The sequence below is a fragment of the Morone saxatilis genome, unplaced genomic scaffold (genome assembly GCF_004916995.1).
Source record: "Morone saxatilis isolate NCDOM2014 unplaced genomic scaffold, NCSU_SB_2.0 Contig18, whole genome shotgun sequence".
NCBI classification, from domain to species: domain Eukaryota; kingdom Metazoa; phylum Chordata; class Actinopteri; family Moronidae; genus Morone; species Morone saxatilis.
Genome location: NW_023339740.1, coordinates 14,350,430 through 14,365,103, shown reverse-complemented (window position 1 = coordinate 14,365,103; position 14,674 = coordinate 14,350,430). Strand labels below are relative to the sequence as shown.

Sequence of the window (14,674 nt, the reverse complement as noted above, 5' to 3'; positions counted from 1 at the left end):
AATCCTCACGCTGCCCATTTTTCCTGCTTCTAACACATCAACTTTGAGGACAAAATGTTCACTTGCTGCCTAATATATCCCACCCACTGACAGGTGCCATGATAACCAGATAATCAGCGTTATTCACTTCACCTGTCAATGCTCATAATGTTATGGCTGATCGGTGTATAACATTTAAGTTTTATATATATATATTTTATATATTTCTTCAGCCTTGGAACTTTGGTAGCTCACCTGGTAGAGCTGGTTCCCCTTAGGTTTTATTATTTAACAAATTTGGGAAGGGGAAAGCTGCACACTCATATAACTGCAACCCTGAATGAGGCAGTGTGCCCCAAACGTCAATATTTTAAACCATAAAATAAAAAGATTGCATCTATCTAGCGTGTGGATTTCCCCTGATTTCTTGGAGGTGGTGAGACTAAGATACTTTCAGTTCTACACAATAAACAAATACTGTGTAGATGACGACTGCACGCAATGACAAAACAAGAAGTCCTAAAAATAGATTTCCTAAAATGGGAAGAGCATTTTACAGAAATATCCACTGATACTCTTCATGAGACTTGAGTAGGTAAATTTCCACAAACAAATTTTGCTTCTACATTCACATAAAATGAAAATGAAAATATACAGCACAAGCTTTCAGTTTGGAATATGAAGTAGTTATGTCTTTACTTTTTCATCATTGCTTTTGCTTTAGCCGGCTGGTGATGTGGGAGCCGCAGGTTGAAGATCCTCTCCATGAGCACCTGTGCATAGCGAGTAAAGTCAAGGGAGTCGGAGTCATTGATGACTGCGTCGTATGAGTGTGGATCCAGCAGCACCGTCACGTAACGCCCAGCAGCACGCACCTATACATCATCAGTGCAACAGTTAAAATGCTGTAATGTTATGAGTATTTAACTTCGCAATGAACACAGTAATAACCACCAAATGTGTATAATATCTTATATCACAATACATTGTTGGAATTATGTCACTTATATCTGAACTATCTTGATACTTTTAAACAAATTCAATTTTGTTTTCTGATGCAGTATTTTTGGAATGAATGCAATACTCATATCAAATTGTTAGTCCCACTCAAAAAATATGAAACTTTGTATTTTGTTTCAGGATAACTGAAAATCATTGTATGTCCTGATGTAAATTTATGTTACACGATGGTATCTGTAACGTGCTGTTACATCTGTTACATGAATATGAACATATTCTTAAATCACTGAGGTGTGTCACTGCAGTAACATTTGGACAAGTAGATAAAATTTATTAGATGATAACAAGCAGAAAACTCTGATGTACAATTCACAGCCCTTTATCACACTTTACAGGGCGTCTCTTTTCTACTGTTGCAATCACCCTAAATTTAGCTTTAGAAGTGACTTTCAAGCATTCAGTAAAACTGCATTGCATAATAAAATTCATTCTTTACTTTGGAAACAGTAGTTTGCAAAACAATCTCACCTCGAGGTCTATTTCGTAACTACAACTTTTCGATTGTATCACATCATCTTCTTCAGCGGAGGGAGGCCAGTTATCATTGAATTGTAAATGTTTAAATTTCCTTTTTTTCCCTAAGCAGTTTTAAGACTAGCATGCTAATATGGAAAATAAACCCTTAAAGGTTCTCAGAAAAATGATCATTTAAGTATCTACAGAGCGGAGATTGTTGTGTCAAATGTAAATCACCTTTATCTTCTACTCACTGTGAAAATGTTGCCATGTTTCAGCTTCATTCGATTCAAGAACTTGGAAGCATCTTTTCCAAATTCAAGTGCATGGCCTAACCATGGAATAACTCCTTTGTCTAGAGGTGGTTCACTCTTGGATCTAAAAAATACAAATACAAATGTATATATATATAAACAGGTGTATATTGATTTTTTTAATTCAATTAATTCAAATAGTTGCTACTTTGCCTGTTTGGCACTTTATCCTACTGGCATTAAAGTATTTGGTCCTCCACCTTCCATCTATACACACAGTGTACAGTCTGTTTGTATGACCAACCTTTCATCATGAGATTATTGTTATAGACGTAAAGGTCATGTAACAGGGATTAGTTAGAATTACATCACAGAACCTCTTTCATCATTTTTAATTGCCTGAAAGGAAAACTAAAACCAGTAACAAAATCCTTACAGGTAGACTTCTATATTTAACACTGTTCAACCACATTCCTGAGACTGGATTAGGAACAACCCACTAAACTGACTAAATACATGTGTTTGCTCGCGGTAATAAAACTTGACTCCTTTATTATTATTACGACCACAGTGTTATTATTATTGATCCCCTCGAAGTAGCAACAAGTGGATTTTCAACCAGCCACGAATTTACATTAGAACTGACAGGTGTGCAAATAAACCAGTAAAACCAGAACCAGAAACCAGAAAAAGAACAATGCTTCCTTATTCTAAACAATTATTACAGTATTCATATATGAGACAATACAAGTGAATCAAACAGTAACTTACCTCGATCTGTGTGTGAGAATGAAATAAAGCAGGACAGCTTGGACGAGCAGGAAAATTGTCCAGATCATCTCGTGTTTACTTGTTCGCTCCGCGGAATCAGTGCGGCAACATGGGCGCTCACGTGGGTTTTTATGAGCTTTTCTAACCCACTTACGTCACCGTGTCATCTGTCACGACATCTAAACAACCCTTTGTTTCTTCACTTACTACGACATTCTTGCAAATCATCATGAGTGAACTGTGACCCATTAACTTCGATTTACAGGGGGAAAGTTCAGTTACGGGCTGTTCAGCTTCCCTATTACTAGAGGCAAAGAGGCAAAAGGTGAAGTTGGATTATTAAAATTGAGTTAGGAAATTTCAGACGGTGGTAAAAATACCCGCACTAATATTTCCCTTTGAATTATATAAACAAAGTTGTTAAATTAAAGTTAAAATAGAATAATTCTATTTGTCACCTGTAGTTAATGAAGACCTGAATTCAATATACATCACAAACAGTAACTTAATCATTTACTGCATGTCTTTGTTGTTTCCTCTAAACAATCATACGGTTTTCCCTGTTCAGGAATACCCGTCTAGTGCCGTGCCTGCAAATGTTCACGCACACATAGGCTATTACTCTCACTCTGAGTCACACACACACACACACACACACGACTGCAGACTTCCTTTTCTAGTTAATATGAGTTGATATTAGATTATGTGGCCCCACCTGATGTATGCTCAGGCAAGCACGTCCAATTTCGGGAAACTGAAGGAAACAACATCCCTGCTGTAGCGGAGTGATGGCCCACAACATCAAAACACACTCATAAGGTGCAGCTTTCTTTTCCAGCAGGTCGAATATAATACAATATTCCTCAAAATATAGAAAAAAAATTTTTAAGGTACAGCTTCCCATTCTGTCACTGACAAACAACACACATAATGTATTTTGCGATGAATATGTACAACTGACATTTTGTTTGAATCTTTATTAAATCAGAACACATGGCAATGTGCAGTTACCGTTAAGTGGACACAGCCGGTTTGAGGTTTGTAGTGAAGCTGGTTTCTGAACAGTTACATGAACTGCCAGTCAAACAGAGTGTGAGAGCACAGCTCTGGTGGACATGAAAACAGCTGTTCTCTTTCCAGTTAGGCATTTGTCTCATTAAAACAAATGAGAAATACAAAAATGATACACTTGAAGCTGCTTGGCTCACTTGCCCAGAGAACCTGGACTAAGAGAAGATAAATAATGTTAATCGAACATGGTCTCAAATACAAATTCAGAACTTAAACTCAGGACAGGAATTAGGAGAGCTGCTTGTCATCCTTCTCGTCCCCCTGTGTATTAACCTTTCCTCGTGATTCATAGACATCCTCCGGAGTTTGCCCAAACACGGCCCCGGTCCGCTTGAGGAGGTAGACTCCAGCATGTAAACCCCCGACATTGACCCAAACAGTGAGCAGCTTCCTCCACAGTCCTCCCATCCTCGAGATAGCCTGGAGACGACATAAATCTTGTGAGGGCAAACTAACAAATGAGACATTTGTTTTGTGTAAAACAAGACCCCTGGTTAGACAAATACAGCTGGGGAAAGTCTTTTTCCATGATGCAGAGACTGAGCTGAGTTTAATCCGCACCACGTCCGCATAGTTAAACTACTGAGACCTAGGACCTCATTCTGGGGTCCAAAATCTTCAAAGCACTACAAGTTAAGTTAAGTCTTCTTGATTACAAGTACATTTTAGAATGGGACACTTTTGTAAAGCATTGGGGGCTTTAATAAATTAAACATTTGAAACTTGAAGGGACCCCAACATGGGTTCACAAGTGACTTCACATCAGAAACACTTTATAAATATATTTGTACCCTTACGCAACACCATCACCCCACTGACTTTATATAGCCTGTCAGTCAATCAGTCCAAACAACTACTGGATTAGATGGATTGCCATTCATTTTTTACAGACCTTCACGGTGCTCAGAGGATGAATTGACTTGAAAGACTTTTGCTATCCTCTGACTTTTCCTCAAAGGTTTACATTTGGCTCAAAGCACCGCTGTGACCATCACCATGCTGATTTTGTGACGCCAGCAGTCATGACGTACTACAAGTAAGTGGAGCTGTGCTCATTGACTGTGTTTAGTTTCTGATAAGAAAGTTTATAGCAGGAAACAATGGTCTCATGTGTCCTCTTTTACAAATAAACAATACATTAAAATATGTTTCTGAAAGGTTTTATACTAGAAATAGACAATGAGGTCACAAAATCTTGATTCATATTTGATCAGCGCTGCCTGGTTTGACAGTTTCACTGAGAATGACCAATCACAAGGTAACCACGCCCTAAAACAGACCCTGCTTTATTGTCTAATTTACACTTAATGGTACCATCATTTACAAAATGAGCATTATGTTGCACGGAAGAAGACTTAAAACGTAATATTGAGACCATAAACTCGTTAGCAAACTACTTACTGAGCTAATAAATCAAGTGAGAACTCGGCTCATTTCTGAACGTCATCAAACTTCTTATTTGCAGCCCATAGATCTGACCCCTGCTGGCCATTAGGAAGAATGCAGGTTCAAGACACTTCGGCTTTGGCTTCGCCTCACAGACTGAGAGGCTCTGTCCAATAATCATAAAATGTGAATAATATAATCTGGGCTTCTGTTTTATCAGAAATATAAAACCATTCATTAAATTCTGTTATAAAAAAGAAATGTGAATTATTGCACAGATGTACAGATTGTCAAAAAGTAACTGTAGTGAGTCAGTGGGTGACGCTTACAAGACGGCCACTGCTGGCTAGGAACTTCAAAACAGAAACAACTTATTTTAAAAGCATTATTTTTAGACCGACTTCCATGGCAACAGGTTGTATATTTGTTTACACAATGCACTATTTAGTCTAACCTCGACACGCCTCCATCTCAAACTCACTGAGGTGTGGAAAAAGCAGAACCATTGATTATAAAAGGGCGGAGATACAAACCAATACAATTGTATTCAAATGGAACATAATACTTATGCTGCACCAGAAACATACGCTTACTACACGAGCAACAGAGGGCATGCAGGTTGCAGCTGCATCCGGGCCCCCAACAGCAGTCAATGGTAACTACCACAACGATTTGCTGAGCACAAATGCATCTACCTGTTTCCGTCTCATTATAATTGAGTACAAATGTTGTACCACAATAGCTAATATTATTACCTTGGCGTGGATAAAAAGGTTGCATCTATCTTTAACTTTATTCATCGTCACTGATTCAAAGCAGCACCTATTGGGAGTGTTAACGCGACATAAATTAAAAATAGGCCTGTTTCTATAACTGTCTGAGGAGAAATTATGTTTGTCCAAAATAATGCAGCCTTAAAGGAGAGCAAGGAGAGGCAAACAGGTTTCCAAACTCAAGAAAACTGATCCTTTTTTTGTTTCTGCATCATTGCACAGGCACAACAATGCAGGTAGTGAAAACATCAAGTGCGTTGCCCCTGATACACCCACTTAGACATCTTTGTGGTATTTCACATAGCTTTAAGGATCACTGGCCACTCTCCTATTTGTCTATTTATTGATGTGCGTTAGGTGCTTCTTTATGAACAGTAAGACTACTGAGGAAGGCAGTTATCCCCAATAACACAATCTGTTGTGTGCATGCGCTGCCAGCTAGTGAATCCAGATTACCATTTGAATTAAGCAAAAAGTGGATCAGTGGCAAGACAAGACTTGCACTGTGATATATTTTAAAGTTCTAATGAAATGGTGTTTTATTTTCCTGGAAATATTCTGTAATATCTTAGCAGAAGTTCCTGTTTCTTAACTACATGGGTATTACGGTTACCTTGGAAAAACATTTCTTGTCCTGCGTCAACAAGACAGCCTTTCCGGAGCCTGGTCTGCACACACGGGCCATTTCTCTCAGACAGGATGGGTAAAGGTCCCAATTCTTCTTCCTAGAGCCCATTCTTCAAGAAAACAAAGGAAACATTTTACCTGGTGGTTGAAAGTTGAATGAAAGTGCTGAAAGATACAGTAAATCCACCAACTTATGATAATTTCTACATGTTTTTTAATCAACCATGTACTGCACAGCACTGTTCCCCTGTACCTCTTCCCAAAGGGCATGTCAGTGATGATTATGTCAACAGAGCTGGTCCTTACGGGTAAATTACACAGATCCCAACGCACTGTGTCAATGGGCAATCCAGATGCACTGTTTGAAAGGATCCAAAAGGGATTTCAAATCATTATTCTGAAGACACGAAATTGCATATTGAAACAACATCTTTATGAGGTTTTCAGGTGTCCACCCTCTCACCTGCCCTTTTCTGCCCTCCGTTTCTGGATGTGACATATATTATTGACTGTGCGGTTAACGGCCATGTCATAGTTGTCACCGGCAATGTAGAATGAACTGTTAAATTCAATGGCCCCCTGGAGAAGAAAAACATTTGACAATTAATACCTGACCTTAACACAACCACTGAAAGCACTCAGCAGACCCCATCTGATAATGTTCAGCATTTATGTGTTCAAAGTATTAATCAAGAGATGGATAAGAGAATTGTTGTGGATGGATGAAAATTCATCAGATATCAGTAACCGCCTGGAAAAACTCTGTTTACTTTCTGGAGCAGCCAGATGTGATCAAACGTTTGATCCAAGCTAAACAGGTCTGATTACACATCAAAGGAATGAGTCATAAGTAAGACTTCCTTATGAAACTGTATGTTATTGGTACTTTCTGACCATTTGAGACTTAAACTAAATACACTACACTAAATTTGCAGCAGGTCAGTGGCGGTAGTGCAGTGTAATGATGTATAGATGGTAGATGTTAGTGTGTAATCATAAGGTTATTGGAGAGGTATTTAATATATATACACTGTTTATTCTTTGCACATCTCCTTCTTTTAAGCAAAACACATCAGCAACACTTTTTAATAATATTGTGGTCTAGGTATGCAAGTTATGTCTTACCTCCAACGGTATAGCTCCAGTCCCACACATTGGATCAAGTATTATATCCGATACCTGAGGTTTACACAGCCTGTCAACAGAAAATAGAGTATGGGTATAACACCAATGCAACATCATAGGTTTGACTATAATCATTTTATACGTGTCAACATAGAGCTTCCACCAATTCCAAGAAAAATGTAAAAACATTCTTATACGACTGCTGCTCTAAATCTTTAGACCTAGATCAATTTGAACTCTCCTCCTGCAGACTTAACATCACACACATTTATATTGTTCAGTCATGCTGTCTTAAAACTAGAAAATTCTAGGACTGATTTGAAGTCTACCAGACTACCGTACCAGCAGTTTTGCATTGCCAGTCATTTAATTAAGAATTTAATTCAAATTGCAATCAGTAGAATCTCTAATTGGGAAATACTTGAATTTCATCCTAGTCATATGTATAGTGCTGCTGTTAGAACTGCATCACATTGATTTGTATTTCTTCGCTCAGCTCAACGAATGTTTTTGTTTCACTAATGGGTGTGTAAGTGCCAGATAAGTGTAAACAAACTGACGAATGAAACCAAATAATCATAAAAGTTTACTTTGGATCGTATACTGAATAAACCTGTAAATAAACAATAATTCACTTTTGGAAATTTGAACTGCAGCATGACCTGATAACTGCTTTGAATTTTTACTAAAACTGAGATGAGGTTTTCAACTCAGGACAACAACAACAAGTAACAATACTGAATTTAATTTGTACGCAAACCTTGTGTTCAGTAGTCAAATTATTATTATTACATTTATGTGCTTGGCTTCATGGAAAATATTACTCGGCAGAGCAGTTATTTGTCTATTTTGTTACGCCTTAAAATAAACACTGAGGTGTGACTGGCACATTTACCTCAACAGAGAAGAGTTTTCTTTGGCTAGTGTGACGATATTGGATATGTCTGTTCAGTCAGGGCACGCATGCTTACCTCACCATCAAGTTAGTCATGTCTACTTTTAAATGAGGCAGATTGTTGTTCAGATTGTTGCTGATCATTTTATTCTATATTATTCTATTATTATTAGAGAATTTACGGAGCATAGTAGATGATGACAATGTAGTGTGCAGGTCCTTTGTTCTTGTGTGTGACCTTTTTCTCCATCTGTGTCTATTTGTGTGAGTGGGAGTAGGCAAATTAAATCATCGGCTGTTAGGTGTGAGTCTTTGGTTGCAGCTAGGAAATATTTTTGTCACCAAATCTCGCCCATCCTCTGTGACTGTGGTAGCTGTCCATGGTGATCGCACATGTCATTGCATGTGTCATTATGATTTTCAACCAGTGGCATCTAAGATTGCAACCATTTGAATACAGCTCAGCCTTCCAAGTGTGTAGCGGATACTATGGTGGCCGTGAGTCGTGAAAATCCAAAAGACCCTATGTAGAGCCAGTGTTTGGTTTGTCTGTTCTAGGCCATTGTAGAACATGGCAGTACAAAATGTCAGAGTCCAAGGAACAGGACCCGCTCCCTCTGTAGATAAAAATGTCTCATTCTAAGGTAACGAAAACGCAACGATTCTTATTTTCAGGTGATTATACACTAATAAAAACATACCTAGGAATATTATATCCCATTTCTGACAATGGGTCTTCCAAAATGTTACACACTGGACCTTTAAATTATAAATATCAACAAAACAAAACACACCAAAAAGCTCTTAAACAAATACAGGAGCTCAAATGTGTCTACAAATATAAATTATTCTGACACATTCGAGGCAGAAAAGAGGCCAACAGTAGGGTGGACATACATTTCTGTTGTTTACTACATTGGGTGTCTGCATATGCAAATAATGTACATGTTAACGCTCCACACAGACATCCACTCTGACTTTTACAGATATGAGCAGTTGAAAATGTCATGTTGAGGCGGAAAATATAATGTGAGCTGAACAATGTGAGGTGATCAGGATCACATGGTGAAAACAGTGTTATAGGATTACCTGAGCATGCCATAGCACAGAGTCGACCGCAGAGTAGTGGGTCCAAAGTGACTGATGTTTCTCCTGTGAAGACTCTCTTCTGTGAGGGCAATGCCGATTATCACCTCTTCATTGTGTATGTTTAGTAACACCTACAGCACAGGAACATACAGCACATGAATGATCAGAAATCAATCATCAATCCACAAACAACACCAAACAAATCCAACTTCACAAACGTTTTTTATACTTTGTGGAGTTGTAACAATAAGGCGGAAGTTAATCACCAACTATTTTGATGTGGATAAATTGTTTTGGTATTTTTTTTACGCAACAATGCCAAAAATCACCTGGGTAGTTACATTTAATATCTTTGGGTTTTGGACAAAACAACAAACTGGTTAAAGACATCACTCGGGACTTTTCAAAAGCCATTGTTCACTACTTTCTTTACTTTTAATAAATGAATAAGCGATTACGAGAGGAAATAAACATCAGGTTAATCAATAATGAAAATAATAGTTGCAGGCCTAATATATGGGCAGCACAGAGGCTCACAGGTCCTGCGTTCGATTCCTGGGTCGAGCAGACCCTTTCCGTGTGGAGTTTGCATGTTCTCCCTGTGGCTGTGTGGGTTTCTTTCCAGGTGCTCTAGTCCACCATTAAAAGTTTAAGTAAATTTCTCCATTCAGTGTCCTTGACCGAGGCACTGGCTTAGATCTGGAGTTAGTCCCTGAGCGCTGTACAGTGGCTGCCCACTGCTCCTAGTACTAAGGATGGGTTAAATGCAGAGGACAAATTTCACTATGTGTTGTACTGTGTATGGTTGTATATGTCACTAAAGTTGCAGAAATTCTATTCTAATGAATTATCTTTAACTCATTTAGGGCAATTTACTAATTATTTCAACATGTATCCAAACATGCATTCCAAATATCAGCTAACCAAGAACAGACACTAAAACTGCATTTAGTCTGCAAACAAACTTTGGTTCTAGTTGTGAAGTTACTTAACTTTAAGAGATGTGGCCACAGATTGTTATCACTGTGTGAAAAACCTTTTAAATGAATCTCAGGAACATACACATTATTTCCAGAACTTTACACAATGCTAAAGCATTTTTCAACTTGTCACATAATCTGAACAATTCATCTCCACGGAAAATATTAATTAACTGGGTTGCCATCTGTTCTTTTGTTAAGCCCTAAACTAAACATTAGGATAGGCCTTGCAAATTTATCTATACAGCCAGAGTTTTCTTTGGCTGGTGCAATGGTATTCATTACTTTGCATCAGTCCAGTCTGAACAAGAATGCCTACCTCAACGTCAAACTTTGTCATGTCTGCTTTCCACTGGAAGAATTCTTGCACGGCTCCACCAAAATCTCTGGCTGCCTCATTAGAGGAAAAGCTGTGTTTGTCACCGGCCCTGTTGCACGTCACACGAAACTTGATCAGTTTGGCCTCGGGTGGTGCTGCCTCCCCCGAGTCCTGTGCGCTTGAATCCACATCGGGCATGCTCTCGGCCTTCGTCTGGCTTTCAGCGGCAGACGCTCCTTGAGGGAGCTCTTGCTGCTCGGTGTCAGCAGCAATTGCATCAGTGGCCTCGGCGGTAGGTTTGACTTTGTTGCCGTTTCCTCCTTTCCGGTAGCCTTTCTTCTTTTTTACGGTGCGATTCAGTTTCCAAACCTCTAAAGCATTGGTCCAGGACAGTTTAGAGGCAAGCTGCTGCAACTCCATCAGTGTCTCCTCCTGTACAAAACACAGTGTTTATTACCATGGCGATAACGGCCCTAACATCAGCTACAGCAGAAAGAAGCTGGCGGTCAGTTACCTTTGATTCTTTGAACTGGTAATGATCATATTCCTCAACCACAACAAACAGGTTGTCCACAGACCTCAGGAGATGGACCTACAGTGGAGAATTCAATAAATGGACAGACAGACAGACAGACACATTTTAGGTGTAGGTTTTCTTTACACTTTTTACACCTGGAGAAATTAAACTCTGATTACCATTCAACATCAAAGAAAACATTTTCTGTGCTCATAATACAATTTGGCAGTCAGAAGCACGTTGGAAGAACAAGGCAGGCACTGACTCTTCAGTTTCATACCTGGAAAAGCTTGTCAGTGGTTATTGGAAAGTATACACGCCCACGATCTTTGCTGATACGTGCATCAACCCCAATTTTCTCTTTGATCTCTTCTGCAGCAGTGTGCTCAAACCCTGTGGGCACCGTTGCTCCAATGGTGATGGTGATGATGTCCCCAGTGGTGGCATCATTCTCAGTGGAGGAGGAAGAGGAGGAGGAGGAGGAGGAGGATCCCATTGTGTCAGGGCCTGGCTCTGCGGCCACATCTTCCTGGGAGGACATGACTTGTATTTGTGTAGCAGATAGAGTGGTAGACTGGTTGATATGTCACAGCTGGGGCCAAACTCTCACATTTAACAGCTGGAGTGAGAGAGAGAGAGAGAGAGAGAGAGAGAGACATTAAAACTGCTGCATATTTTTGCCATATTCAGGTATAAAGAGTACAGATTTAAAGGAAACAACGTATCTTAAAGAACCAATGAGTACTATCATGTTGTCATACGGTACCATGTTAGCACCGGTTCAGTTGAACACTGTGAACAAACCCTTTAACGTCATTAATGGAGGATGAATGTTGAATGAACCAGTTAACTTAGCCGGCTAACGTTAGCACCGAGGAGCTAAAAAGTTGTTCCGACTGAAAACCAAGGCGACGTTAGCCGCTGATACGGCTTTTATATCAAACCGCTGCCACAGTATGATGTGTGTTTGTGTGCTGAGCCCACCGGTTGAACTGCAGAAGCTGGTGACAGTCGTATGAGGAGCAGTTGTGTTAAACTTGCTAACTAGAGTCAAACCAACCTGTCAAACACGAGGCGACATGTTGTTTCCGCTCTGTAGAGACACTTCTGGACGAGGTCCTTCACAATAAAAGCATCTTCTGCACAAATTTGATCTGACTAAATAATTTAATAGATAGATAGATACTTGATTTATTTATATTATATTATTTATTTAGGGAAATTCAAGCATCCAGTAGCAGCATACACTAAATACATACATACATTAGACATAAATATTATAATACAATTAATATAAATATTAAGCAGACATTCAAATTGACATTCAAATTAACATTCAAATTTCAATTAAAACGGTGCAAATGGTGCAAATGGAGGAGGAAATTGTCCATTGTCTATTGTCCTCCCTGCCTTGACTAAGAGCTGTTGTACAGTCTGATGGCCAGGGGGATGAAAGACTTTTTAATCTACTGGTGGAGCTGGATTGGGACAGCAGTCTGCCAAAATGCCATAATGTCAAAACTACTCCTCAAAATCAACGATAAACTGTGACATGACGTTGAAGATATTGTGTAACGTCTACATCATTATTCTCAATTCTCCAAATATTATTATTTACTCAATTATTCTTGATGTTTTATATACAATCTATATGTCAAAACACTAACATTCACGTCTGTAATTTACACATTTTCTTTCTTTCTTTCTTTTTATAGTATAATAATGATAATCTTTTCATATCTGTCTGGTACCATTGATCATATGACCTACATTAATGGCCATGGTGTTTAAATAAAATTATTCAAAATATTTTAAATCTGAAAAAACTTTTATTTTCAAAGTCAGAATGCCAAACAGGAAATCTAGTTAGCTGGACTCATCTTGACGTTTTCTACTACTTCCGGATACAGCTTTCCCCTAAGTGATCGGAAGAGGGCGCCATGATATAGGTCTTTGAGCTGAGGGGGAGGACGCTGAGAAAAACATTCACCTTACATGTAAACAACAAACAAGAGGCAGAATAAGACATAGAACATGAAAGGAGGGAGACAGCGTACAGTATCAAACAGACAGGATAAAATCATATCATCCCTCACATTTCTGTCTATAATTATGGGTTGTTATTCGCATTTACCAGTGGTTGTAATTCATTGTATGGTCATTGGGTTAATCAACAATGAGATAAAGATGAAACACATATCATGCTAGTTATTCATGGTGACAATATGCAGCTATATTTTGGCCCATAATCTCCTTTCCTGATTTATCATGTGTGAATAATGACGTTTATACAGCGAGCGGTGATAAGAATAACTGTCTTCTCTTTGGGTGATTAATTGAACCTCTGGGCAGTGGAACTAACAGCTTTAACTTTATCTGATAATTCTCTTTTATCTTTGAGGAAACACCTGTGAGAGAAAATAAGTTTTTTTCATTTGTATCTGTGTTCTTATTCACTGTGGTTGCATCAAGTTTAAAGCACTTAATTATGATTATGCAAGGCAACAAATTAAAAATATATATATTTATCTGCAGAACTTCATCTGACAAAAAAAAACCTACTCATATCATAGCTTATTTTATGTCTCTCCACATTATACAGGAAGTTTGTTGAAAATGTTTTGTTGTTTTTCTAACTCTATGTTTCATTCTTTCCAACTGATTAGTAAGTGTGAAGTCTGAGAGACAAGTGGGTGTGTGTTCATGTCAGGGAACGAAAAGTCCTGCACAACAGATGGCAAGTGTTGCACGGAGCACAGTCAGGCACTGCAAAAAACTTTTTGCCAACTTAATGATCTTATAAACACATTGGCAAAGAAAACTTTTTTACCCTCTGCAAAGAGAATGAACAAAGAGCGGCTGACAGTGAAAAGAAACTCAGAGAAAAAAAAGTAGAGCAGCTCCAGGTTTGCTGCTTTGACAGAAGATCAAACACACACAACCACAGTCCTGTTTGATCTGCGTGTAACTCAGGTGTTATCCATGCAGGTGAGATGCTTCTATCCTCACATGTAACCTGAAATGTGGAGAAAAGACAAGCGTGCAAGAATGATAGAATATCCTCAAAGCAGACAGGTATGATAAACCCTGTGGGATTTTACACTGGGATTTTCTCCCAGTGTTGAGAAGACCCTCACTGGGATTATTCTTCAGATCCTTCTCTCACTGTGGTGTTACTTGTTAAAATAAACGTGACATTTACAGACACGTGAGCCGACTTCTTAGAGAAGAAGATACATAGCATATAAAGGAGACATCCCTTTCTCAGCATGAGTGCTTAATGATTGATTGATGACAATATAAATCAGCATCAAGGAATATGTATTAAAGACTACAATAGAGGTTGTCAGGGGTTATCTCAGGACACTTTTCAAATAGAGCAGGTCTAGACCGAACTCCTTTTAACATTTAC

General features: G+C 38.7%; 2 protein-coding genes across 3 annotated transcripts in view; both read right to left on the bottom strand.

Moving 5' to 3' along the window:
• LOC118328403 (prostacyclin synthase-like) overlaps positions 1-2,565 on the bottom strand; it is a 7,970-nt gene extending 5,405 nt beyond the window's left edge. Inside the window, exons 1-3 of the mRNA XM_035662132.1 lie at positions 2,481-2,565; positions 1,710-1,833; positions 679-854 (exon numbers count right to left, since the gene is read on the bottom strand). Coding sequence (XP_035518025.1) covers positions 679-854; positions 1,710-1,833; positions 2,481-2,548 — 368 coding nt within the window. The 5' untranslated portion in view covers positions 2,549-2,565. The remainder of the gene's footprint in view (positions 1-678; positions 855-1,709; positions 1,834-2,480) is intronic.
• Positions 2,566-3,442: 877 nt separating this feature from the next.
• thumpd3 (THUMP domain containing 3) lies at positions 3,443-12,375 on the bottom strand. Of its 2 annotated transcripts, none has more exons than XM_035662729.1 (10): positions 12,323-12,375; positions 11,543-11,881; positions 11,260-11,337; positions 10,746-11,177; positions 9,447-9,577; positions 7,463-7,532; positions 6,801-6,916; positions 6,591-6,695; positions 6,324-6,447; positions 3,443-3,971 (listed from the first exon to the last, which is right to left on the bottom strand). In XM_035662729.1, the coding sequence occupies exons 2-10, from the start codon at positions 11,801-11,803 to the stop codon at positions 3,780-3,782; spliced, it is 1,509 nt and encodes a 502-aa protein (XP_035518622.1). In that variant the 5' UTR covers positions 11,804-11,881; positions 12,323-12,375; the 3' UTR covers positions 3,443-3,779. The 2 variants fall into 2 exon arrangements, with proteins under 2 accessions (XP_035518622.1, XP_035518621.1); XM_035662728.1 differs by having other exon boundaries at positions 12,247-12,354.
• Between the last annotated feature and the right edge of the window lie 2,299 nt (positions 12,376-14,674).

Coding starts and splice junctions, on each gene's coding strand:
- thumpd3 (XM_035662729.1), bottom strand. CDS start 11,803: ATGTCCTCCCAGGAAGATGTGGCCGCAGAGCCAGGCCCTGACACAATG. Junction 9,578..10,745: donor TGACAAAGTTTGACGTTGAG/GTAGGCATTCTT, acceptor CCTGTGCTGTAG/GTGTTACTAAACATACACAA. Junction 6,696..6,800: donor CGGAGGGCAGAAAAGGGCAG/GTGAGAGGGTGG, acceptor CCTTTCAAACAG/TGCATCTGGATTGCCCATTG.